The sequence below is a fragment of the Hypanus sabinus genome, chromosome 23, assembly GCF_030144855.1.
Source record: "Hypanus sabinus isolate sHypSab1 chromosome 23, sHypSab1.hap1, whole genome shotgun sequence".
Taxonomy (NCBI): Eukaryota; Metazoa; Chordata; class Chondrichthyes; order Myliobatiformes; family Dasyatidae; genus Hypanus; species Hypanus sabinus.
In genome coordinates, this window is record NC_082728.1 from 10,524,414 (window position 1) to 10,552,167 (window position 27,754).

The window sequence follows — 27,754 nt, forward strand, 5'->3', positions numbered from 1 at the left end:
CGTCATTTTCCTGTCATGGGGTGTAGCGGTTAGTACCATCGTTTTTAAACGCCAGCCGTAAGATCGAGTTCAATTGCAGCCACTGTTTCTAAGGAGATTGCACATTCTCCCTGTGACTGCAGGAGATTCCTCCAGATATCTCCCACATTCCCAGCACGTAAAGACAGGGTTAGTGAATCATGGACGTTCTAGGTTGGTGCTGCAAGTCTGGCGATGCTTACGAGCTGTCCAGGTCAACCTTTGCTGGTTCGATTTGACACAAACAATGCACTTCACTGTGCGTTTTGATGTAAAATGACAAATTAAAAAAAAACTCTTGAGGTTAAAGACCTGCTCGACTAAATGCCATTCTTACGTCAAGCCCACTATCCTGGGAGCCAATCTGGTAAACTTTTGCTGAACTTCTTCGGAGGTAAAATCGTTCTATGGTAAATAGACCAAATCCGTACACCACCACACAGAAGAAACTGTGAAGACTCAGGAGCAGAAGTAGGCCATTCAGCCCATCAAACTTTCCCTACCATTCCATTGTGGCAGATTCATTTTCCCTCTCAACCATCATTCTCCTGCCCTCTCTCCATGTCCTTTCTGATCAAATCTACCCAATGACTTGGCTCCACAGCCGTCTGTGGTGACAAATCCCACAGATTCACCACTCTCTGGCTGAAGAAATTCCTCCTCAGCTCAGTTCAAAAGGAACATCCTCTACTCTGAGGCTGCACCCTCTGGTCCTAGACCTCCCCCCCACTGCTGGAGACATCCACATGTTGTTCTCTGGACAGGAAAGACACGGGCTGACTTTCCAGGCAACCAAGTACAAAACCCAGGTTGAGATTCAGCTGGGTGCCGAGGGGGTGGGGGAGGGAGGCTACACTCTGAAGAGTGGTTGGTCAGATATACAAGCTGAACACCTCAGGTGGATGTATAAGATGTTACAGTGGGGGTAATTCATTCTAATCTCCAAGCTAATACTCCCCCCTCAATCAACATCTCCATGCAAGAATACCTGGACATTATGAGACTGTGGTTCAACAATTGCCTATCGTGTATCAGTTGAGAAAAAGACATAAAATGCTGGAGGAACTCAACAAACCAGGCGCATCTATGGAGGGGAAGAAACAGTCAACGTTTCAGGCCGAGACCCTCCAACAGGACTGGAAAGGAAGGGGGCCCGGAGTACAAGCTGGCAGGTGATAGGTGGAAGAGGCAAGGGGGTGAAGAAGAAGGACTCTGATAGGAGGGGGGAGTGGACCATGGGAGAAAGGAAGGGGGCCAGGAGTACAAGCTGGCAGGTGATAGGTGGAAGAGGCAAGGGGGTGAAGAAGAAGGACTCTGATAGGAGGGGGGAGTGGACCATGGGAGAAAGGAAGGGGGCCAGGAGTACAAGCTGGCAGGTGATAGGTGGAAGAGGCAAGGGGGTGAAGAAGAAGGACTCTGATAGGAGGGGGGAGTGGACCATGGGAGAAAGCGAAGGAGGTGAGAGGATAACAGTAACAGGAGTGGAAAAAGAGAAAGGGAAATGAGAAGAAGTCCTCTGAAGGTTACTGGCAAGAGGGTTGTTGATTTTATAGTCAGATTAACCAGAACCTCACTGATTGATGGAGCAAGATTGAGGATCCAAATGGCCCACTCCTGCTCCCAAACGAATCATAAGACCTAGGAGCAGAATTGGGCCATTTGACCCATCAGGACTGCTCTACCATTCCATCATAGCCGATTTATGATCCCTCTCAACCCCATTCTCCTGCCTTCTCCCCATAACCTTTCACACCCTGACTAATCAAGAACCTATCAGCCTCCGATTTAAACATACCTAATGACTTGGCCTCCACAGTTGACTGTGGCAATGAATCCCACAGATTCATTCTGCTCTGGATAAACAAATTCCTCCTCATCTCTGTTCTCAAGGGGCGTCCTTCTATTCTGAATCGGTGCCCTCTGGCCCTCGAGTTAATCTACTTGTGTAGGGGAAGCACTTGGAAGTGTCCTTCACTGCCCATGAAGCACTTCGGGGCACCAAGGTTGTGAAAGGCACTACCAAATGCAGCTTAATCCTTTGCACCTTCACCATCTTTACCACACGGTATATCTAACTCCTCTCTCGGGGCAAACAAGGAGCTAATCCATTCTGTCATATGCAGTAATGCCTCAGGAAGTCAGCGTCCATCATTAAGGACCCCCACCACCCAGGACATGCCCCCTTCTCATTGTTACCATCGGTAAAGAGGTACAGGAGCCTGAAGGCACACACTCAGCGATTCAGGAACAAACTTCTTCCCTTCTGCCATTGATTTCTGAATGGACACTGAACCCATGAACACCACACTTCTATTATTATTATTATTTATTTCTATTTTTGCACTACTTATTTTAACTTAAATATTTAATATACATATATATATATATATACTTCCTGTAATTCAACTTTTTTGTATATTTATCATGTATTGCATTGCACTACTGCCGCAGAGTTAACAAATTTCCAGACTGTATGCCGGTGGTATTAAGCCTGATTCTGACTAAGGTCCCATTCTGAGCTAGCTACGTTAAAAGGTACCGAAAGGGAATTGCAGATGAGAATGGAGGCATGTAAGGAGAGAGACAGGTAATGTCATTCTGTGCAATGGTCTAGAATCTGAAAGTTAATTCCCAAATAAAAATGAAAAAACACAAATGACACCATTTAAGATCAAAATGATCCCAATTGGGATTTAAACGATTTATGCCATACATTAGTGATCCCTCTGGACTCTGTTTTGTTGCATCAATAAATGCAACGTTAAAATGTACAGCAAACTAACAACGTAATGGCTTCTGTTTTAACATTTAATGCTGAATTAACCTCGTCTGAGCCCTTGAGTACTGTTTTGGAACTTATGATTAGATAATGTAGGAATATAGATAATTATGAATGCAATCGACTTTGTTAGTTCTTCTAAACTAGTTGCTTTAAGCACTTGAGAATAAGCAATTTATTGCTAAATACTAGAACTTTTACAAACTTGAGTTGGTAAATTCGTTAAAATGACTGAAGCATTCTAACACACGCTGGCTTTCTGGGCTCAAGGGACATCTCTTGAACCAAGGTCTGTTGTCACCTCTCTCTTCAAACAGTAGTTTCAGCCATATCGGCTTGTAATAGTTTAAAAGTCACGGAGAGACGGCCTGAACATCGATTTCTCTAACTACTGGTAGCTGCCAGAACCTCCCCTTCCCTCTTTATTTCCCATTTCCCATTCTGGCTCACCAGTTGCCCCTTCCCTCTACTCACCTGATCATCACCTCCCTCTGATGACACCACCCCCATTTTCCTTTCTCCTCCTCCTGGACCCCACTTCCTTTCCCTTTCTCCCATGGTCCACTGTCCTCTCCTATCAGAGTCCTTCTTCTTCAGCCCTTCATCTCTTCCACCTATCACCTTCCAACTTCTTACTTCATCCCGCCTCCACCATTCAGCCACTTGACTTCACCTATCGCCTACCAGCTTGCATTCCTTACCTTCCCACCTCCCACCTTTTTATTCCATCTTTCTTTACAGTCCGGATGAAGGGTCCTGGCCCAAAACATCGACAGTTTAGATGGATACTTATAGAAACATAGAAAACCTACAGCACAATACAGGCCCTTTGGCCCACAATGCTGTGCCAAACATGTCCCTACCTTAGAACTACCTAGGCTTACCCATAGTCCTCTATTTTTTTAGGCTCCATGTACCCACCCAGGAGTCTCTTAGAAGACCCTATCGTGTCCGCCTCCACCACCGTTGTCGGCAGCCCATTCCACGCACTCACCACTCTCTGCGTAAAAAAACTTACCCCTGACATCTCCTCTGTACCCACTTCCAAGCAACTTAAAACTGTGCCCTCGTGTGCAGTCATTTCAGCCGTGGGGAAAAGCCTCTGACTATCCACATGATCAATGCCTCTCATTATCTTGTAGACCTCTCTCTGGCTTTATCAACCTCTATCAACTTTATTGATCCCAAAGGAAATTAGTGTCACAGTAGTATTACATGTGCACTGATATATAAATATACAAATATTAAAAGAGAAGTACGAAAGAATAAAAAAAAATAAGACAGTCAGACAGTCTAACAGGAGGGGTCATCACTTCCCCGGCTCTCGGTCGACTCATTATAGCGCCTAATGGCCGAGGGTAAGAATGGCCTCCTTGGAGCAGCACAGTTGTCTTAGTTCAGCCAAGGTGGCATGCAGAGGGTGAGAATCGCCAGGATTTTCCACAGTGTCCTTTGTTCTACCACAGCCTCCATCGTGACTCCTATAACAGAGCCAGCCTTTCTAATCAGCTTCTTGAGGTTGTTGGCCTCACCTGTGTTGATGCCACTGCCCCAGCACACCACCACAAAGACTGTACTGGCGACAACAGACTGGTAGGACATGTGAAGGAGAGGCCTGCGTACGCCAAGGATACCTCAGTCTCCTCAGGAAGCAGGGTGACTCTGGTGCTTCTCATACACAGTCTGTCATCCAGGTGGACTCCCGGGTACCTGTAGGTCCTTACCATCAATAGTAACAGGGAGCAGTGCAGGCTTGGTCTTCCTGAAGACCATCACCATCTCCTTTGTCTTACCGATGTTGAGCTGCAGATGTTTCAGCTTGCACCATTTGACCAAGTCTTCCACCATGGCCCTGTATTCATCCTCCCATTGTCCCTTTATACACCCAACTATTGCTGAGTCATCAGAGAATTTCTGCAGAACATGACTCAGTGTTGCACCTAAAGTCTGAGCTATACAGGGTGAACAGGAAGGCAGCCAATAAATTCCCCTGTGGGGTCCCAGTGCTGCTTATAGCCATGTTTGACACACAGCTCTGAAGCCATGCAAACTGGTCTGTACCAGTCAGTTGGTCCAGTGTCCAGGATGCAAGGGCAGTGCCAGCCTGCATTGAACGGAGCTTTTCCCACAGCAATGAGGGCTGCATGGTATTGAAGGCACTTGAGAAATCAAAAGCATGATCCTCACAGTGCTGCCCTGTTTATCCAAATGGGAGAAGGTTCTGTTCGCAGGGAGATGACAGCATCCATAGATATTCCCCTCCATCGATACTGCTTCACTTGCTGAGTTCAAAGTAAATTTATTATCAAAGTACACATATGTCACTATATACAACCCTGAGATTCATTTTCTTGGGGGCATACTCAATAAATTCTTCATTCTTCATAAGTGTTTGACCGTCTGTTGTTTTCAGGGGAGTAACGCATTGATTTATTGGGCCGTAGATGGTTTTGACAGCATTGCAAGAACTATGTGCATCGTTATCATCGGCAAATGGCTGGATTTCATGTGCCTTTCCAGTCCACCACTCAAGTTTTGTATGGCCCGTACTGCCTTTTGCACTTTCCTCCGAGCTGCCTGACGCTGGTGGGTGAAGGGTTGTTTAAAGTTGCCCGGTGGGCTTTGTGCATGTCCTTAAGCAAGTTGTGGATGGTATCTGAGTTATCGCCAAACCAGTCTTGGTGGTTTCTGCTCTTACGGCCTTTAAGATACCTGGTTCCGCGTGTGGCCCCGAGGAGGCTCTGCAGGAGTCTTGCTGGTGGAGAGGCTCTGTACAGGCAGGAGGAGGCTTACACACTCAGCTCCTCTTTTCACCCCCTGTTGAGAAGGCTGGCCAGGGCAATGGCTGTAAGCAGAGAGCACCGTGTGGCACATAGCATGCAACATGAACTAACTACAAGCACTACTGCACTAGGCGCTTCACACACACCCTGTGCGCAAATACTCCACCCACACACAAATCTACAGAATAATAACCATAACACAAGAATGAGGGACCACTCAACTTGAGTATTCAACCAGATTGCAAAAGACAACAACTGAGCAAAAACGAACAGAAAGAAATAATAAATAAATAGAAAATATTGAGAACATGAGATGAAGAGTCCTTGAAAGTGAGATCATTGGCTGTGGGAACATCTCAATGATGGGGCAAGTGAAGTTGAGTGTAGTTATCCCCCCTCACGGTTCAAGAGCCTGATGGTTGAGGGGTAGCGACTGTTCCCGATCCTGAGGCTCCTGTACCACCTTCTGTGTGACTGTGAAGAGCGTGAACAGCACGGGCACTGTGAAGTAGGCTGGAAGGGCTGAATGGCCTGCTTCTTGCGTCAGTGTGGTGTCAAAGGTTAGGGGGAGAAGGCAGGAGAACGGGGTTGAGGGGGATAATAAACCAGCCATGATGGAACGGCGGGGCAGACTCGATGGCCGAATTCTGCTCCTCTGCTTGATGGTCTAAGTTACACGGTACCTGGTTATCACCAAAGACTCAGTAAATTGTTTCATGAATTGTTATAGTTGAAATGTTGTCTTGATATATTTCTGGCCAAAGGGCTTCATTATCTTTAATAAAAGAAAATACAAGATGATACAAAGCCCATTTAGAGTGATCATCACCAGGAGCTTTTACATTAGGAGGGATTTAATGATACTTTACAACTCCTGTCAGTGATAAAGGAATATTTAAGCTATTCTCTCAGAGATATCAGTGATTCAGACAATTTTCATCTCAGAAAAAAAAATAATTGAGTTCCCCTTCTGACATGTCGCCATTTCACACCAGTAAACCACTATCAATTTCTCCAGAATTGTTAATAATTTATCCATTTGAGATGTAATTGTCTTAACATCATGTGCTCTTTTTCATTGCAAACTACTAATTATTCCTTTGCACTTTCAGACAACACAATGAAAAACTATTCCAGGCGTGTCCACCCGAGAGTTCTGCAGCTTTTCAGACAGCAAGTTATTTGTTCTGATAATGTATAAGTGGCCACTTTATTAGGCACACCTACGTGCACACCGGTTCGTTAATGTGAATATCGAATCAGCCGATCACGTGGCAGCAACTTCATGTAGGAAAGCATGCAGCCATGGTCAAGAGGTTCAGTTGTTGTTCAAACCAAACATCAGAATGGGGAAGAAATGTGATGCAAGTGACTCGAGAAAGTGCTCAGCCCCCAAACATAATTGAGTATTACAACCAGGGGCTTTGATCAATTTAACTGAGAATTTTTATTTGTGAATCACATGCTCCTTATTTTTCCCACAGAGCAGCCCAAAAAAAAACAGGGGAAGTTGTAAAGCGTGAAAGACTAAAAATTCAAAAAATGAAATGTCCGCAGTCTGAAAGTATTCATCCCCCTTTGCTCAGAACTTATTTGAACCACCTCTCACAGCTACTAGTCTGTTTGGATAAGTCTTTATTAGCTTTGCACAACTTGATGGAGCAAGATTTGCCCATTCCTCCTAGCCAAACTGCTCAAGTCGTGCCAGGTTCGTTGGGGAGTGGCAGAGGGCAGAAAGCTTGAGGTCTTGCCAAAGACGTTCGATCGGGGTATGATCAGGATTCCGGACATCAATTTTCTTCATTTGAAGCCAGTCCATGGTTGCGATGGCAACGTGCTTTGGGTCATTGGCCTGCTGGAAGATGAACTTCCTACCAGTTTTTAAGCTTTCTAGCAGAGGCTAGCAGTTTTTTTTAATATTAGAAATCTCCTTGTATTTAGCAGCATTAATCTTCCCATCAATCCTGACCAGATTTCCGGTCCCTGTTGCTGATAAGCATCCCTACGGCACGATGCAAGCTCCACCATACTTACAGTGGGGATGGAGTGCCCCTGCTGATGTGAATCACGCCAACTATACCACTAGTGTTGAGGGTGAGAAGTTCCGCTTTAGTCTCATCTGACCATGAGACTTGCTACCACAGCTTTATGGTATCTTCTAAGTGATGCTTTGCGAAGTCTTTATGTGCAAGGATGTGCTTGCTTAGGTGGTATGTGTGGCGTGAATCTCATACTACAGGTCAGCCAGGTAACACCGTCCGTCCTATAGCATCAAGGACTGATGGGAAGCTGAATGCTGCTAACTACGTAGAGATCCTGGATGAGAAACCTGCTAGCCCCTGCCAGAACTCTTAAACTGGGGAGGAAGTTCGTCTTTCAGCAGGACAACAACCCAAAGCACCCTGCCAGAGCAACCATGGAGTGACTTCAAATGCAGAAAATTGATGTCCTTGACTGACCCAGTCAGAGTCCTGACCTTAACCCGATCGAACATCTCTGGCAAGACTGCTGCTCACCACCACTTCCCAACTAAGCTGCAGGAATGGGCAAATCTTGCTCCATCACGTTGTGCAAAGCTAAGAGACTTACGCAAAAACACTGCTGGCTGCCGCAGCTGCGAGGGACAGGCAGGAGCGACGGGGGAGTAGTCACCCCAGGTTGCAGAAGGAGGGGAAATGCACAGCCAGCGCAGAGCACGCCTGTGGCCGTTCCCCTCAATAACTCGTGTATAAGTTTAGATACTGAAAGGACGACCAACCGGGGGCAGCCACAGTGACCGGGTCTCTGGCACCGAGTCTGGGGCTGTGGCTCAGAAGAGCAGAGAGGTGAGCGAACTGCAGTGTTGACAGGAGATTCCATGGTCAGAGGGAAAGACATGAGGTTCTGTGGGCACGACAGAGACACCCGGATAGTACGTTGCCTCCCTGGTGCCAGAATCAAGGATCTCTCAGATCGGGTCCATGGCATTTTCAAAGGTGTCGGTGAGCAGCCAGAAGTCTTGGAATATATTAGCACCAATGATACAGGCAGGCAAGATGAGGTCCTGAAGAGAGATTTTATGGAGCTAGGTAGAAAGCTGAAGAACAGGATCTCCAAAGTAGTGATCTTTGGACGGCTGCCTGTGTCACATGCCAGTGAGGGTAAGAATAGGGTGATTTGGCAGGTGCATGTGTGGCTGAGGAACTGGCGCAGGGGGTAGGGATTCAGACTTATTTATCATTGGGATCTCTTCTGGGGAAGATAGGACCTGTACAAAAGGGACGGGTTACACCTTGCGAGCAGGTTGGCTAGAGTTGTTCAGCTGGGTTTAATCTAATTGGACAGGGAGGTGGGAACCGGAGTGATGGTGCTGAGGATGAGGGAGTTGGTTCACAAAGAGGCAGTGAGTAGTGAGACTCCTAGCAAGGAGAGGCTGATGATGGTGCAAAATTGCAGTCAACAGGATGAGTTGCAACATAAAAGGGTGGACAAAAATCAAAAGGGGTGAATACAGGACTGAAGGTGTTATATCTCAATGTGCAACGTTTCCAGAATAAGGTGGATGAACGTGCAGCACACTTACAGATTGGCGTGTATGATGTTGTAGGCATCACTGAATCATGGCTGAAAGAAGATTATAGCTGAGAACTTAATGTCCAAGGATACACATTGTATCGAAAGGATGGCAGGCAGACAGAGGAGGTGCAGTCGCTCTTTCGGTAATAAAGTTAAATCATATCATTCGGAAGAGGTTACATCGGGTTGGAGGGTGTTGAATCATTGTGGATGGAGCTAAGGCACTGCAAGGGTGAAAAGACCCTGATGGGAGTTATGTTCAGACCCCCATACAGAAGTAAGGATGTGGTCTACAAATTACAACGGGAGATAGAAAAGGGCAATGTTACAACAGTCATGGGGGAATTTGTAGAGTGCCTACAAAATGGCTTTTCAGAGCAGCTCGTGGTTGAGCCCATTCGGGGATCAGATATCCTGGACTGGGTGTTGTGCAATGAGCCAGAATTGATTAGAGAACTTAAGGTTAAAGAACCCTCATGGGAAAATGATCACAATATGATTGAACTCACCCTGAATTTTGAAGAGAAATAGTCAGATGTATCAGTATTTCAGTGGAGTAAAGGGAATTACAGAGGCATGAGAGAGGAGCTGGCCAGAATTGATTGGAAAAGAACACTGGCAGGGCTGACAGCACAGCAGCAATGGCTGGAATTTCTGGAAGCAATTTGGAAGGCGCAGAGTATGTACATCCCAAAGAGGAAGAAGTATTCTAAAGAAAGGTATCACAACTGTGGCTAACAAGAGAAGTCAAAGCCAACATAAATCAAAGAGGGTATATAATAGAGCAAAAATTAGTGGGAAGATTGGAAGCTTTCAAATACCAACAGGAGGCAAGTAAAAAGTCATTAAGAAGGTAAAGATGGAATGAATAGGAAAGTAAGCTAGCCAATAATATAAAGAAGTTTAAGCAACACACACAAAATGCTGGCAGAACGCAGCAGACCAGGCAGCATCTATAGGAAGAAGCAACGTTGACATTTCGGGCTGAGACCCTTCGTCAGGACTAACTGAAATAAAAGAAGTTTCTTCATATACATAAAGTGTAAGAGAGAGGTGAGAGTGGATATCGGACCTCTGGGAAATGATGCTGGAGAGGGCAGGATATTGGGGCTGAGAGGAAAGTTGGATCAGCCATAATGAAATGGCCGAGCAGACTCAATGGGCTAATTCTATGTCTTATGGTCTACGGTCTAAGAGAGAATGGGGGGGGGGGGGGGGGGGTAAAATTACTGGAGGTTAGAGAAATCAACGTTCATACTGTCAGGTTGGAGGCTACCCAGAATCTGAGGTGAGATTCCTGAACGTGGCAAAAAGGCCGGCCATGGACCGACATGTCGGAATGGGAAACAGAATCAAAATGGGTGGCCACCAGGAGATCCCGGCCATTGTGCGGACGAAGCATGGGGGGAGCTCGGGGCAGCTGCCCGACCCACTGCGTTGCTATTGGCAGAGAAGCCAGGCAGCAGAGGCCCAGGCAACGCAGGTTACTTGTACTAAATGGCAGGAGGGTAGGGGAGAGCATGGAGGTGGATTTGACTGAAGGGCTCCAAGTGGAATTGTCTCATAGGAAAGAATTCTGAGGGCGGGAGGGTGTGTGGGACTGGCTGGGTTGTCCTAACACAGACCAAGCGGGGGTTCCGTGAGCTGAGAATACTCATTACTGCTGTAACCTCTTTGTGACTTGAATGGACCGTCAGCAAAACTTTGCCCTGCCCATTCACACTTCAGAGTAATTTGTGAGATGAGTAATAGCCATAGAGCACAAAATAGGCCCTTCGGTCTATCCAGTCTGTGCTAAATTATTATTCTGTCTTCTTCCATCAACTGACACCTCAATCATAACCCTCTGGACCCCTCCCATCCATGTACCTACCCAAACTTCTCTCAGAAGTTGTAATCAAACTTGCATCCATCACTTCCTCTGACAGCTAGTTCCACACTCGCACTACCCTCTGAGTGGAATAATTCCTCCTGGTGCTCTGGTTTCCTCCCACATTCCAAAGAGGCATGGGTGGGTAGTTTAATCGGTCAAATGGCCACAATTGGTCTCATTGGGCCGGAGGGGCCTGTTACTGCGCTGTATGTCTAAATAAGTAAATAAATTGTCAAGTCAAACAGAGAAAGCAAGAAAGATTAAACTGAGAACAAGCGGTCAGACCACAGCAAGGAGCAGAACAGGTATATACCCTGACAGTTAAAACCTGACTGAAATGTACCACATTGTTCAGAGCCAGAAACAATGACAATCCCTGCCTCTGTATTCTGTGAAGTTGGCATAAGTAATTCCAGAACATCAGAGATGTTCCCCTTCTCCAACGAATGGGGTTTCTCTTCCTCCACCATTGATGCTGCCTCCATCTGCATCTCTTCCATTTTCCACACAACTGTGCTCGCTCCATCTTCCCGCCACCAGGATAACCGGGATAGAGTTCCTCCTGTCCTCACCTACCGCCCCATGAGCCTCTGCATCCAACACATCATCCTCTGCAACTACTGCCAACTTCAACGGGATCCATCACCAAACACAGCTTTATCTCCCCTCCTATTCGCTGCTTTCTGCAGGGGCGCCCTCTCTGTGACTCCCTTGTCCAATTGCCCCTCCCCACTGATCTCCCACCTGGCACTTAATCCCTGCAAGCGGAAGAAGTGCTACACCTGCCCATTCACCTCCTCCCTCACCTCCGTTCAAGGACCCAAACAGTCATCCCAGGTGAAGCAACACTTCACCTGCAAATACGTTTGGGGTCAGCTGTTTCCAGTAGTCCTGATGTGGCCTCCGCTGCACTGGTGAGATCCGGCGTAGACTGGGGGACTTCTTTGTTGAGCATCTTCGGGTTAGGATCAGACCATAAGACCATTTGACTCATCAAGTCTGCTTGCTATTCAAACGTGGCTGATTTATTTTCCCTATCAACCCCATTCTCCAGCCTTCACCCCATATCCTTTGTCACCCTTGCTAATCAAAAATGATCAAATTCCACTTTAATTATACCCAGCGTCTTGGCCTCCTTAGCTGTCTGTGGCAATGAATTCCACAGATTCACCACACTCTCGTTAAAGAAATTCCTTCTCATCTCTGTTCTAAATGAGTGTCCTTGTAATCTGAGGCTGTGTCCTCTGGTCCTAGACTCTCCCACCTTAGGGAATATCCTCTCCACATCCATTCTATCAGGGTCTTTAATATTCAACGTTTCAGTCAGATCCTCCCTCGTTTGTCTAAATCCCAACGAGTACGAGCCCAGAGCCATCAATTGCTCTTCGTACATTAAATCTTTCAGTCCTGGGATCGTTCTCACGAACCCACCCTGGACCCTCTCCAATGCCTTCACATCCTTTCTTAGATAAGGGGCCCAAAACTGCTCACAATACTCCAAATACAGTCTGACCAATGTCTCAAACAGCCTCAGCATTACATCAGTGGTTTTATAGTCCAGTCCTCTGGAAATGAATGCTAACGTTGCATTGCCTTCCTTACCATCAAGCCAACCTAGGGTATCCTGCACGGGGATATTAAGTCCCTTTGCACTTTGGATTTTTGAATTTTCTCCCCCTTTAGAAACAGACCCTGCTTTTATTCCCTCTACCAACGTATATGACCATACACTTGCCTACACTATATTCCATTTGCTAATTCTTGGGCCATTCTCCTAATTTGCTGGGTGGATCACCCCTGAACACATTGAACTGCGGGGCCAGTCTGAGGGGCCGAGTGATCTGCTCCAGCCCCTCCCCCCTCGATTTCCCTCAGCAGTCAGGGCAGCACCAGGTGCACGCTCACCGCGGCTGCAGGCTCGAGGATTTGCCGGCACCTGGAGGCTGATAGCATGACTAAAAGATAAGCAACAAAGGAGCTTAGCATTCAAACAACAGCAGGAACCAGAAAATGCCATTCCATCAGTGGTATAAATGAAATCACAGTTGACAATATTGCTTGCTGGAGACAGTTAATAAACAGTCTATCAAATCATTCTTATCTGACAGGCTCCAGAGAACGAACTTCCCCGATGAAGCAGATAAATATTTAAGGCCACTGCTTCTGCCTACTTCACAGAACTCCAGCCATCACTTCGTTGCCAACCTTCCACTCTCTGTTTTCAATGTTTTGATGGACACATGACAAACAAAGCTAATCTTGCCAATGCACAAAATGAAAGCCAAAAGCACTTGATGCTGGAAACCCAAAATAGAAGCAGGAAGAATATGGAGGTACCACTAAGATTGAAAGTCACAGGGAGAATTTCAAGAGGTGCTGCCAGAACCCGAGTTACAGGAAAAGGGTGAGTAGGTTAGGACTTTATTCCCTGGAGCGTAGGAGAATCAGAGGAGATTTGATAGAGGTATACAAAGTTATGAGGGGTATAGATAGGGTAGATGCAAGCAGGCTTTTTCCACTGAGATTGGGTGAGACTAGAACTAGAGGACTTGGGTTAAGGGTCAAAGGTGAAGTAGTTAAGGGTAGCTTTTTCCACTCAGGGTGACGTGTGGCCAAGGGGAAAAGGCATTGGACTAGTGATCTGAAGGTTGTGAGCTCGAGCCCCAGCCGAGGCAGTTTGCTGTGTCTTTGATCAAGGCACTTAGCCACACGTCACTTCACGCCACGGAAACCGGCACAGGCACCGGCTTGATGAGCCTATACGGCTCGGGACAGACTTTAACTTTTTCTAACTCTTCACGAGCTGCCAGTGGAAGTGGTGGATGTGGGTTCGATTGCAACATTTAAGTTTGGGTGAGTACACGGATTGGAGGGGCGTGGAGAACAATGGTCCAGGTGCGGGTTGATGGGACTGGGTAGAATAACAGCTCAGCATGGGCTGGATGGGCCGAAAGGTGTGGTTCTGTGTGGCAGTGGTCCATAACTATATGAAAGGCTGATCAGGAGCAGAAGGGATGAAAGTTTAAACAGCACAGCTCTTGTCTGGAGAGGATAGCTGTCACCCTGATTCTCCCTCCGGAAGCCGCCCGACGCGGCCAGCTCCTCCTGCATATTCTGCTTTCACAGTGGCAGCGCTTAGACCTCAACTGGACACAGTTAGGGATGAAAACTGGTCTTGGATCTGAAACGTTCACCCCATTTTCTTCCCGCAGATGCTGCCTGACCTGGTGTGTGTTTCCAGCATTCTCTATTTTGTTTCAGATTTTCATCATCTGCGACATTTTCATTTCAATGTTTCTCACGGTTTGTGGAAGGGCCAATGATTTCCATCTCTGAAGTCCTACACACAAGGAAAGATTTAAAGACTCTTCACAGGACTCCTTGCCAAAACACATTTGAGGGGTTTCTAGATCTCTGGAGCTTGAGGCTTCTGGAGATGAAGACAATGGCAAAAATTAACTCTGCACCCTGCACAACCTCTCCCCAAAACTCAATCCCCACAACATCCTAGTATATCTCAAGCAACAACAGTCAGGAAGTCAGACAGCACCTATGGGTGGGCATCAGCTGTCGATGTTTCGGGCTGAGACCCTTCATCGGGACCGGAAAGGAAGGGGGAAGATGCCCGAATAAGAAGGTGGGATGATGGGGGAAGGGAAGAAGTACAAGTTGGCAGGTGAGAGGGAACGAGATTGGGTGGGTAGGGAAGTAAGAGGATGGGAGGTGGACAAGGTAAAGGGCTGGAAAAGGAATCTGAGAGGAGGGGAGTGGACCATGGGAAGGAGGAGAGGAACCGGGTGAGAAGAGAGAGGAGACGAGCCACAGTGAAGAACAGAAAAGAGGAGAAAGGGGAGGGGGGGGCATAAATACCAGAAGGTGGAGAAATCAATGTTCACGCCATCAGTTTGGAGGCTACCCTAATGGATCTGTGGTGTCACTCCTCCAACCTGACACAGGCCTCACAGTGGGAGCGGAGAGGCCATGGAATGGGATAAATCTCCTCTTGCACTCTCTAACCTGTTTCAGTTCTGAGATGAGGGGCACGAATCTGTAATGTGCTGTTGCAAAGACCAAAATGCGGAGTACACTTAAGGAGGTAGATAAACTTATGGATGCTTAAAGGTGTATGGGGAGATGGTGGGAGCATGGTACTGAGGCAGATGACTGGGCATGGCTGTACTGAATGGAAGAGTCGTAGAACACTACCGCACAGTCACAGGCCCTTTGGCCCATCTAGTCTGTGCTGAACTATTATGCTGCCTAATTCCATCAACTGGCATCCAGAACATAGCCCCCCATATCCCCCCACCATCCACGCACCTATCCAAATTTCTCAAATGTTGAAATCGAACTCAGATCCAAGAGACCATTGGGAACGTTCCCTCTGGATGGACTTTGGGAGCTCAGGGACCACCGCCCTGGGGCTGCTGCTGAGTCAGGAGCGAGTTAGTGTAAATATAAACTTGCAGAGAGTGAAATAAACATGATTTGAGAATTATCGATTCATTAATTTTAATGCCTTAACAGCGCCCGTCAATGGAACAGAAATGCTGTGGATTCAGCTGCAGCTGAGGACGGTGGTTCCTGAGCTCCCCGGCTCCTAAAGTTCATCCTCAAGAAGCAAATTCTTCGTGCAATAGTAGCAAAAGATGTGTGTGTGTGTGTGTGTGTGTGTGTGTGTGTGTGTGTGTGTGTGTGTGGCAAACACCTTAGAGGGAACATTGCTGGCTGGTCTGCTCCTATTTTCTGTTATAGAAGCCACAGTTCCCTTTACAGTGAACCTTGAAGCCTTATGCTGGAAAGGACCAACTCTGTACAGCCCATCATCCCACTGCCAGCTTCAGGACTCACAGTAAGTATACCCATTCCCCCCTGCCCCTTCTCCGCAGCCCTGCCAACCTGCTTCCTGGGCAAGTACTTGCCAATCCCTAATAAACCATGCCAGCTTTTCCAGAATGCCATTCAACACAAGGCAATGGAATAGCCATGCACTTGCCAATCCCCATCAATCCAGGCCAACATTTCCAGGATACCATACAATAGGTTCTCCCTAACCAGAGGACAGGATAAAATGTAATCACAGAGAGAGGAGGTCGAAAGCAGAATCCCACAGCTGAGGGTGGCATTGAACCAGAATACACTAATTGCTGAGAGGGAGATTCAGAAGTTTGCTTTGACAAAAGGACGATTCGAAAGGGGTGCGCAGTTAGGCTGAATGGGTCGTGACGGCAGCAACGAGGAATGGGCCAAATGGCCTGCTCCCCCGTGACTCTGCAGCTAGCCTGTAATCAAGGTTTTATGCTGGTCAGATAACCACAGCCCATCTAGCACAGTAATTACCCCATCTGAAGGAAAACTGGCTGTTCTCATTAACTATGCAGAAGGCAGAAGTACACACGGGTGAAGATCACTGACCTTCAAAAGACTCAATCATCACTGCCCTTTACTCAAATATACTTTACAATGGGAGCTAATTTAGATGAAAATAAACGTTGCATCTGAGAGGGCTTCATCAATCACAGGTAATTATGCTCTATTAATGACTGGCTCTGTGACACGACAGCCTGACGTCCTTGGCTAGCTGACTAATATACGACACTGCGAGACAGTGAGCTGAAGGCAGCGTACCCAGCTGTAAGCCCCCCTGTCCGTCTCACGGAGATTACACTGAATGTCACATACAGTTAGGCTCCAACAGTTGAACTCGGTGACTCGAACTCCCCCGGCTGTTTAATGCAACACCTGATGTTACACCGTGGGAGAGCAGAGGGAACAGAGGCCACTTTATCACGTCCACCTGCTCATTAATGCAAATATCTAATCAGCCAATCATGTGGCAGCAACTCAACGCATAAAAGCTTGCAGGCAGGGTCAAGAGGTTCAGCTGCTGCTCAGACCAAATGGGGGAAGAAATGCGCTCGAAGTGATTTGACAATGAATGATATTTGGTGACAGATGGGGTGGTTTGAGTATCTCAGAAACTGTTGATCTTCTGGGATTTTTCACGCACAACAGTCTCTAGAGTGGACGGGGGACTGGGGTTCCCAACTATTTTTACGTCACAGGCCTCTACCGTTCACTGAGGGGCCTGTGGACCGCAGGTTTGGGAGCCCTGCCCCGGAGTTTACAAAGACTGGTGCGGTGAAATCGTTCAGTGAGTGTCAGAATAGGAGAGGTCAGAGGAGAATGGCCAGATGGGTTCAAGCTGACAGGAAGACGACAGTAACTCAAGTAAACCATGCGTTACGACAGCGGTTGTGGGACAGCACAACAGTGGTTGAATGCACAACATGTCGAACCCTAGAGTGGACGGGCTACAGCAGCAGAAGACCATGAACATACACACAGTGGTCACTTTTATCAGGTACAAGAGGTTGGTATTAAAGTGGCCAGTGTGTACATGTACTGTGACAATGGTGATTCTTTCCACACTGTCCAGGAGACACCGTGTCACTTTCACAGAAAATAACATTCAATTTTCCATTGTTAAGGTACTTCCCCCCCCCCCACCCCCAAAAACATTAAATTCAGCTGTTAAAACTATGTAAAGAGGGTCATGGTGTCTGATTTCCAGGCAGCGAACAATTTAGCCAAACTTCACAGCTTCACGGCCTCTCCATCACGATTCTTTTCTGACCTGGACTGGAACGTCAAGATTCCTCTGTTCTGCCTGAACGGGATTTTGGACGACGAGCAGGATGCGTTTCCAGCTTTCAGGATCTGCATGGAACCAGCGGGAGCGACACCTCTGCCCAGACCGTCACGTGCTGACAAACACAAAGGAAGTTTCTGACGGCCAACACCCACAGAGGGCTGTGGAGATGTACCCGCCTACCCCGTGAAGTGAAGTCAGTGCAGAAGAGCTTCCAAACCTAATGAGGATACAGTCCTATGGGGATTGAAGCCTTCTTTTTATTCCATTCAGAAACACAAAGAGATTCTGCAGATGCTGGAAATCCAGAGCAGCAGAGACAGAGAATACTGGAATAACTCAGCAGGTCAGGCAGCATCTGTGGAGAGGAATAAACAGTCAACTTTTCGGGCCAAGACCCTTCATGAGGACTCATCAGTTCCCATGAATGGTCTTGCCCGAAACGCCGACTGATTATTCCCCTCCCCAGATGCTGCCTGACCCGCTGAGTTATTCCATTCCAAGGATATTGTTGTTGCTTGGGTTGTTCTGCTGAGCATTACGGGTTTGCTGTGTCGGCACTGGAATGTGTGGAGACACTCGTGGGCTCCCCCAGCGCATGCTTGGGTGTGTTGGTTGTAAATCCAGGTGATAAATAAATCTGAATCACAGTCTGATCGTTAGTTCAGCTGCATGTTACAAACCAGCCCATCTGTTCATTCCCCTTTGAACAAGGACACGGCCAGACACAGAAATGGTAGCCCGACCAGAAGCACGTCCATTGATCCTTCAAAGTTGCTGCGCAAGTTGATAGGCTGGTTAAGGTGTGTCGGCCTGAGTTCAAGAGCTGTGAGGTGTATTGCAGTTTTATAAACTTCTGGTTAGAGCAACTCAGAGTTTTGAGTTCAGTTCTGGTTGCCTCAGTATAGGAAGGACGTGGAAGCTACAGAGAGATTTTCCACAGGATGCTGCCTGGATTGGAGAGCATATCTGATCAGAATAGGTTGAGCAGGGCGGGACTTCTCTCTTTCGGAGAGAAGAAGAACGAGAGGCGACTTGATAGAGGTGTACGAGATGACAGGAGCAAACGGCTATTTCAAGGGGGCGGTTGGATGTTTCTGATGGAGTGGATGTGGAGAGGATGTTTCCTACGTTGGGAGAGTCCTGGGCCAGAGGGCACAGCCTCAGAACAGCGAGGGGTCCTTTTAGAACAGAGATGAAGAGCAATTTCTTTAGCCAGGGAGTGGTGAATCAGTGGAATTCGCTGTCACAGGCAGCTGCAGAGGCCAAGTCCATGTATATTTAATGCCGAGATTGATATTGGTCAGGGCATGAAGAGATATGGGGAGAAAGCAGGAGATTGGGAATGAGAGGAAAAAATGGACCGGCCTTGATGAAATGGCGGAGCAGACTCAATGGGACAAATGGCCTAATTCTGATCTTATATCTTAAGGCATAATTTTCAGGTGTTTGGAGGAAAATATAAGGGCAATACCAGAGGAGGATTTTACACAGAGACGGGAATGCCCTGCCAGAGGGAGGCAGTTAACAGGCTCCTGGATGGGCACATGGATGTAAGAAAAATACAGGGCTATGTGGGAAGGAAGGGTTAGATTGATCTTGGAGTAGGTTGCGGGTCAGCACAACACTGTGGGCCGAAGGGCCTGTGCTGTGCTGTGCTTTGCTGTTCTATGTTAATGTTGAATAAAACATGCATACCAGCCCAAACCAGGCAACATCCTGCACTGCAGAGTTCAGCTATGCGTTAGCTTATTGTATCGTGTGTTTAATCAGCGTCCTCGCACTGATGATTTTTCCATTACGGGAAGATGTTAATTCAACTGTAGTATTGCCGTTTTAATTGTCGGTTTCACCACAGTACATTCAGAGACATTGTAAGCGCGTTCCAGTATTTCCTCTCTCTCCCCAGGGCCGTACACTTACATAACAGCCTGATGTTATCCAGCATCACATCAGCTACTCAGACACGGGGCAGAGTCAGTCACCGAGTGGAGGCCACTCGCTCCGTTACCGGCAGTGCAGACACCCTCCCACCACTCCCCGCAGGTCAGAGTTTTGCCTGTAATTGCCTCAACTGCGTCACTCACAATTACAACTGCAGAAGGTGCTGACTTTTTAAAAAATTGATTACAGCATCAAACACCTAAACTTCCGGCAGAATTTTATTACTGAGCGTAGAAAGTACAGCACAGTACAGGCCCTTCGGCCCACAATGTTGTGCTGACCTTTTAACCTACAGGACCAATCTGATCATTAGATTCTAACCCTTCCCTCCCACATAGCCCTCCATTTTTCCGTCATCCATGAGCGCCTCTAACAGCCTCTTAAACGTGCCGAATGTATCTGCCTCCACCCCCACCCCTGGCAGTGTGTTCCACACACCCACCACTCTGATATCACCTCTATACATTCCTCTATAATGCCCCCTCGAATTGGCCATTTTTGCCCTGGGGAAAGTCTCTGGCCATCCACATGATCTAAGCCTCCTATCATCTTGTACACCTCCAGTGAAATAACACTCATCCTCCTGCCCTCCAAAGAGAAAAGTCCCAGCTCACTCAACCGTTCCTCATAAGGTATGCGTCTCCATTCCTGATAAACCTGGCCAAGTGTGGCCTGATAGACTGAGAGGCAAGTAAATCATCAAAATGTTTCTCTCAATCGTGGAGCATGGTTTTACAGGGCATGCGGAAGAGTTCTTTGTGTTGACACAGACAGTGGCTGATATGGGGAATGCACTGACAGGAGAGGTGGTGGAATCCAATATAATTATGTTTAAGAGGCTTTTAGACACACACTGCAGAAAACTAGGTGACTCCAAGCAGTTCCCCTCCCCCTCTGGTTGGGTGAGGCCAGAACTCGAGGTGATAGGTTAAGGGTGAAAGGTGAAATGTCCAAGGGGAATCTGAGGGGGAACATCTTCACTCAGAGAGGGGCATGAAGTGCCACTGGAAGTGGTGGATACAGATTAAGAGAAGCTTGGTTAGGTGCGGGCGGGCCAGTAACCTCTTTACAACACCACTGATCACCAATTGGGTTCTGATCCCCACGTCTGCCTGCAAGAAGCTGACACGACCGTGTGGGTTTCCTCCCACACTCCAAAGACGTACGGGTCAGTCGCGGGCATGTTATGCTGGCGCCGGAAGCAGGCCGCCTGGCGCAACCCTTGCTGATCTGATTTGATGCAGAACGGCACAGGGCGCAGGCGACAGATAAAGTTAATCTCTAAATGGATGAGAAGCGATCAGAGGGTTATGGTCCCGGTGCGAGCGGACAGGACTAGGCGGCCAGCATGGATGTGGCGGATCGAAAGGCCTTTCTTTGCCTGTGCGGTCGGACTCTACGAGAAGCACTGAAGCGGAAACCTCTCTGCGCACAGCAAGATCCTGCCGTAGGCAGTCGCGCATGCCTCAGCGGGCAACTCTCCCGCTGGGTTTGAACACCGTGACAAATGCTGCAATAAACAGAAAGCTGCCTCTGTCAGAGATGGGGCATTAAATGAGAGGTGCGGAGAAGTAATTACAATTTTTATCAGAATTCTGGGATATTCTGAGAAAATAATGATGCTGGAAATGTGCAAATAATTCAGAAACTACAAAGCAGGACTCACGTTCAAAAGGACCAACACGTCACCCAGTGACGGGGAGAAAAGCTAAACTGAGCGACACTTCAAACACATCACGCAGAACACTGATGGCTACAAATTCATTAGGGGCTGGCTTGAGTGGAAGACTTCAATACCCAGCCACCAGGAGCCTCAGACAGCTTTTATACTGAGCTCTGGGGAGTTTGCAAGTGTCACAAAAGCCAACTAGTAAATCTGGTCCCGGATTCACGGAGGTCCAGGGGGACCAGGAGGGGGGCAGCTGGGCTCACATTGAACCGGAGAGCCACAGACTCTGCCTGAACAGTATTCCACACCCACAGCCCGCGTTTCCACAGGCCTTCAGCGTCCTGAGGGCAGTGTACACCTGAAGTGAAAAGAGGGGATGCGTGTGGGGCAAGGAGACTGGAGACGAGTTGGTTGGGGTGGATTTTGGGAGAGGAGTGAGGGGGTGAAAAAGAGAGGTGAGGGGAAAGGGTTTTGGGAGAGTGGGGTTGAGGAAAAAGGATTTTGGGAGAGTGGGGAGTGAGGGTAAAGGATTTTGGGAGAGTGGGAGGATGAGGGTAAAGGATTTTCGGAGAGTGGGAGGATGAGGGTGAAGGATTTTAGGAGAGTGGGGGTGATGAGGGAAAAGGAATGTGGGAGAGTGGGGGTGAGGGAAAAGGATTTTAGGAGAGTGGGAGGATGAGGGAAAAGGATTTTGGGAGAGTGGGGTGATGAGGAAAAAGGACTTTGGGAGAGTGGGGGTGATGAGGGAAAAGGATTGTGGGAGAATGGGAGGATGAGGGAAAAGGATTTTGGGAGAGTGGGAGGATGAGGGAAAAGGATTTTGGGAGAGTGGGAGGATGAGGGAAAAGGATTTTGGGAGAGTGGGGAGTGAGAGTAAAGGATTTTGGGAGAGTGGGAGGATGAGGGAAAAGGATTGTGGGAGAGTGGGGGTGAGGAAAAAGGATTTTGGGAGAATGGGAGAATGGGAGGATGAGGAAAAAGGACTTTGGGAGAGTGGGAGGATGAGGGAAAAGGACTTTGGGAGAGTGGGAGGATGAGGAAAAAGGAATGTGGGAGAGTGGGGGTGAGGGAAAAGGATTGTGGGAGAGTGGGGGTGAGGGTAAAGGAATGTGGGAGAGTGGGGGTGAGGGAAAAGGAATGTGGGAGAGTGGGGGTGAGGGAAATGGATTTTGGGAGAGTGGCAGGTGAGGGGAAAGGGTTTTGGGAGAATGGATTTTGGGAGGGGGTGAGGGAAAAGGAGTTTGGGAGCATGGCGAAGGGGTTTTGGGGGAGGAGAGGAAATGGGGGGAGTACTGGGAAGGGGCTTTGGGAGATTTGGAGATACAGGGATGGGGTTCATGGGAGGATCTTCAAGCAGCTCATGCTGCGGTAACAGCCGGGGTGCCACTGGGAGGTGACCACAGTGACCACCCACCCCCTGCACAAAGCTGGGCAAGACTCATTCCCCCACCCCTTCGCCCGAACTCCCCCGGGACTGAGAAACGGGTTCCCGCCACCCAACCGGCCGAACACCCTGGGGGACAACCCGCTCACTTCACTCCCTCGGGTGCCTCGCGCTACCAGCAGCTGCCCCGCGGGTCACGTCTGCGCAGAGGGCAGGCCCGCTGGGGGCGAACTGCGAGCCGGCGCTTACCGGATGAGCAGGCTGCTGATCTTGAACTGGGTTTCGATCACACCGCTGGTGCGCAGGCGGACCCTCAGGATGTCCGTCTGCGTTGGCTTGTACTCGGGGGCAGTGATCCTGTTCATGTTGAGGAAGAAACTGCGGAAAGAGGAGAAATGAGGTCTCACGGGGGTGGGGGGGTAGGGCAGAATCCACGAACACAGACCCCGCTCCAACCACCCACCAGCAGGGCAGTCTTCTTTCACGCAGACCCCAGCCACCGCGGCCTCTTCCGATCTGCCCGCTGTCCTGACGTGGCTTCCCCTCAACCCCACCATTCGCAATGTTTTCTCACCCACCAACACAATCCACCCCCCCCCCCTCCGCCTTCCTCCCCCTCCCTTTCCGGCTTTCCGGTTCCGGGGAAGGGTCTCGGCCCGAAACGTTGATGGGTGCTGAATTCCTGCAGCACGTTATACCATAAGGTACAGGAGCAGAGTTAGGCCCTGGCCCTGAAACAGTCGTACCCTGGGCTCTGAGCTTGTTAAGCAGCCTCCTGTGTGGCACCTTGTCAAAATCCAACTCCAACTGGTTCAATTTACTGTCAGAGAATGTATACTTTATACAACCTGGAATTCTTACTCTTCACAAACAGAAAATAAACCCCAAAGAACGAATGGCAGAAACGTCAGAACTCCACAGCCTCCTGCCCCCCCACACAGCAGCTGAAGTACCTCCCCCCTCCGCCCACCATGCAATAGCGTAGCAAAGGGACCTCCGCCTAGAGCCCATCAAAAACCGTATGATCTCTCGTCTCAGTGCTCCCCTTCACCAATATGACCTCCTCTCTCACTCCACCCTCGCATTAGATTCACTCCCGGCTTCCCTCGTCCACCAAATCCCACTTCCTTCTCCAGCCCCAAATACTGCCCCCCTTTACCCCACACCAGCACTCACTGTTGACTCCCGCACAATGGTTGGCCAGCACCCGGACGTTACCCATGACCCTCCTCGGCCAAGGCAGGACTGAAGGGCACTCTCGCCCGCTCCCACAACTTGCCGCCCACCAATCCCCAGATGACAAGAATACTCTCAGAATCAGAATTAGGCCATTCAGCCCATCCAGTCTGTTCTGCCATTTAATCACGGTTGATTTTATTATCCCTTTTAACTCCATTCTCTCGCTTTCTCTGCATAACCTTTTACTCTCCGGTAAATCAGGAACCTATCAACCTCCACCTTAAACATACCCAACTGACTTGGCCTGCATAGCCGACTGTGGCAATGAACTCCACAGATTCACCACCCTCTGGCTAAAGAAATTGTTCATCATATCTGTTCTAAGTGGATGTCCCTCTATTCAGAGGCTGTGCCCTCTGTTCTTAGACTCCCCACGATAAGAAACATCCTCTTCACATCCAGTCTGCCTGGGCCTTTCAATAAAAGTTTCAGTAAGATTCCCCATACCCATTCTTCTAAACTCCAGTGAGTACAGGCCCAGAGCTATCAAACGCTCCGCATACATCAATCCTTTTTTTTCCTGGGATCACTCTTGTGCATCTCCTCTAGGACCCTCTCCAACGCCAGCACATCTTTTCTTAACACTATTCACAATACTCCAAGTGTGCTCTGACCAGTGCCTTATAAAGCCTCAGCGTTACTTTTATATTCTAGTCCCCTCGAAATGAGTGCTAATGTCTCGCTTGCCTTCCTCACCACAGACTCAACCTGCAAATTAACCTTCAGGGGATCCTGCGCAAGGGATCAGGTTTAATATCACTGACATCTGTCATGAGATTTGTAAGTTTGCTGAAGTCAGACGACTACTTAAAAGTACTGTAAATACCACACACACAGAAAGTGAAAAATAAGCAGTGCAAATAGAGCAAAAATACTGTTCATGGGTCGGTTTATTGTCTGTATAGAAACCTAAACCCTTTGGACAAAAGCCTGAATGGACTTAGCACCAGGCTCAAGGACAGCTTCTACCCCAGTTATCAGACTCTTGAACACACCCTCGTGTAAGCTGGAGTCCTGGCCTCACAGTCTTACGATCTCACACTTTATCCTTCACCTGCTCTGTACCTTTTCCCGCAACTTTTGCACTTTATTCTGCATTGTTGTTGTCGTACCTTGCTCTACCCCAATGACCTGATCTGTGCGAACAGTCCGCAAGAGAAGCTTCTCACCGTGTCTGGGTACGCGTGACAAGAACGGGCCAATGGCGATACGCTGCCTCAGTTCAGGCAGGGCATAACCAGTCAGGTTGGAATGAAAGGGAAACATCTCCACTGTGTCACGTTAAACCTGTCCCCTTAAGGCCCTTTTGTGAATTCACCTGTCAGAGTGAATCAGCTGTCAAGCCTTTTCTTGCAGTGCACTTGGCTCATGACATGCAGCTACCGGCGCACTGATCTACACTGTAATTATTACATCAGCCCGCCACCTCGGGGGTGGTACCCAGCACCTTGAGCTTCTGTGTGGGGAGACAGAAGAATTAGCGCCTCTGGTTTCAAATTCGCCTGTCAAAACGTCAGCTACCTGGTGCTTTAAAATTCTGCGTGACGATCAAGCAGCCCCTGGGCAAGAGGACGTTTCAGCTCTGTCCTTCAGCCAGGCACGGCGCCCTGTCACTTTAAGAGTTTTTTGAACTCGTTATTAGAGGGGGAAGTCTCACCCGCTGAGGTAGTTGTCCACTCAACGCCGTGATGGCATTACTGGCTCAACCACTTTGTTAACCACGGGGTGATATCAGTAAACGAGTTTGTGAAAACCCAGGCCCGATGATGGGTCTTGAGTCAAAACGTTGACTGTTTACTCCCCTCCACGGATGCCGCCCGACCCGCTGAGCTCCTGCAGCATCTCGTGTGCGTTACTCCAGGACCTTCGCCCCTTCACCAGCTGCTGCCCAGTCAGGGGGACACGTGCACTTCCAGGGTGAAAGTGGATGCAGTTCTCGCACTGACCAGGAACCAGGATGGGCAAACGGAATCGAAGTGAGCTTGTTAAAACAGAGAAGGAACCAGCCTCCCCACCACTGAGAACATCTTCAAAAAGTGATGCCTCGGGAAGCCAGGACACGACCTCGTCTCATAACAGCCATCAGGGAGAAGGTACAGGAGCCTGAAGACGCACACTCAGCACTTCAGGAACAGCTTCTGCCCCGCCCATTATCAGATTTCTGAACAGACAGTGAACCCATGAAAATTATTACCTCAACAGCACACACGCAAAGTGCTGGAGGAACTCAGCGGGTCAGGCAGCATCTGTGGAGGGGAATAAACAGTCGACGTGTGGGGCCAAGAAGCCTTCATCAGAACTGAAAAGGAAGGGGGAAGATCCCAGAATAGGAAGGTAGGGTGAGAGGAAGGAGACAAAGCTAGGTAAGTGGGGGAGAGGGGAATAACCACAGGACAATTTACAATGACCAATTAACCTACCAACCAGCACGTATTTGGACTGTGGGAGGAGGAAACCCACGCGGTCAGGGGGGAGAATGGACAAACTCCCTACTGGCAGCTGTGGGGATTGAACCCGGGTCGCTGGTACCGTAAAGTGTTGTGCTAACCACTACGCCACCATTCCACCCCTATGCTTTTCCATCATCGTGCTGACGGCGTCTCCTCTCGAGGTGGCGGAATGTTTGTGAGTAAATTGCCGAGATCGGAAAACAACGCAACCTAGCCTTAGGCCTCCCGAGCTACCCCCAACACGCAGGCTCCTTAGACGCAGCTGGCGCTGTGCCCGATCACCCTCCCCTTGCAGAATCCCCCTCCCAGCTCTGAATGCCTGTTAGCTCTGACAAGCTCTTCCTCTGGAAATGTGGCAGCCATTTCAAGGCCTCTGCCTTGACCTAAATCCCTGCACAAAGTTCTCCCCTGCTCACTCTTGCTGGCAGGGTTCTGGTGCAAGCCTCAGTGTTTGCTGGCCCGTGCTAACGTTCACCTCGTGTTTAATACTCTACCGACAGCCCCGGTGGCAATACAGCACAGAGCTGACCCCTCTGAACACTCCAGCTGCACCACACCAGCAACTCCGATTAATCCTAAACTAATCTGCAATGACCAACTAACCTACCCAGTTTGTCTTTGGACTGTGGGAGGGAACCGGAGTGCCCGGGGAAAACCCTCGCATTCCACGGGGAGGCTGTACAGACACTTTACAGAACGGCAACGGTAATGAACTCTGACCTCCGACACCCTGAGCTGTAATAGCGCCCACGCTAACCGCTATGCTACCATGGCAACCACATTTCCTTCTTAGTAAGTGAGCCGATCGCACCAACGGCTGACCTCCGTCTTATATCACAGACAGAAAATCGACCGAGAGGTGGATATTCTCTCCTGCTACTCCAGGTCTTTCTGCGCGCCACCCCCCCCCCCCCCCCACCTCCTCTTTCCCACAGCATTACAACTCCGCTCTGTTGGAAATGATGCACGCCGGGCTCCTTTGAAGTGGAGCTAATGAATGGAGATCAGATGTGCATCTCCTGTGAGACAGCCTGCTCAGAATTCACCGGATGTGACAGATAATGGCTGTGCGTCCCACATTCCCCGTTCGCTTCGGGAGGGTCCGTGGTGATATCTGTAACTGTGGAGCCAGGGCTGTCGGTTCTGCTCGAATAAACCGGAATACCATTATTACAGTTTATTCATTCTCTGATATCTGCCACAGCTACGTTCACAGAACATCCCTCATTGCCCTTAGGGTTGGCAGTGGGTGAACCCTCCACCTCAAACCATCTGGAACTACGGCCAGGGTGCCTAAGACTTTTGCACAGTGCCCTATTTGCCAACGTGGAGCGGAGAGCCAGCTTGTATATCTGGCGGGGCCAAAAGATGTTGGGAATGGCGGGGGGCAGAGCGCCGAGGGAGGGGT

General features: G+C 48.8%; 1 protein-coding gene across 2 annotated transcripts in view; it reads right to left on the minus strand.

Moving 5' to 3' along the window:
- Window positions 1–27,754, minus strand: part of gnav1 (guanine nucleotide binding protein (G protein) alpha v1) — a 108,273-nt gene that overhangs the window by 15,948 nt on the left and 64,571 nt on the right. For both annotated transcript variants that reach the window (XM_059948356.1, XM_059948355.1), the window contains exon 5: window positions 22,907–23,035. In XM_059948356.1, the coding sequence (XP_059804339.1) occupies window positions 22,907–23,035 (129 nt within the window). The remainder of the gene's footprint in view (window positions 1–22,906; window positions 23,036–27,754) is intronic.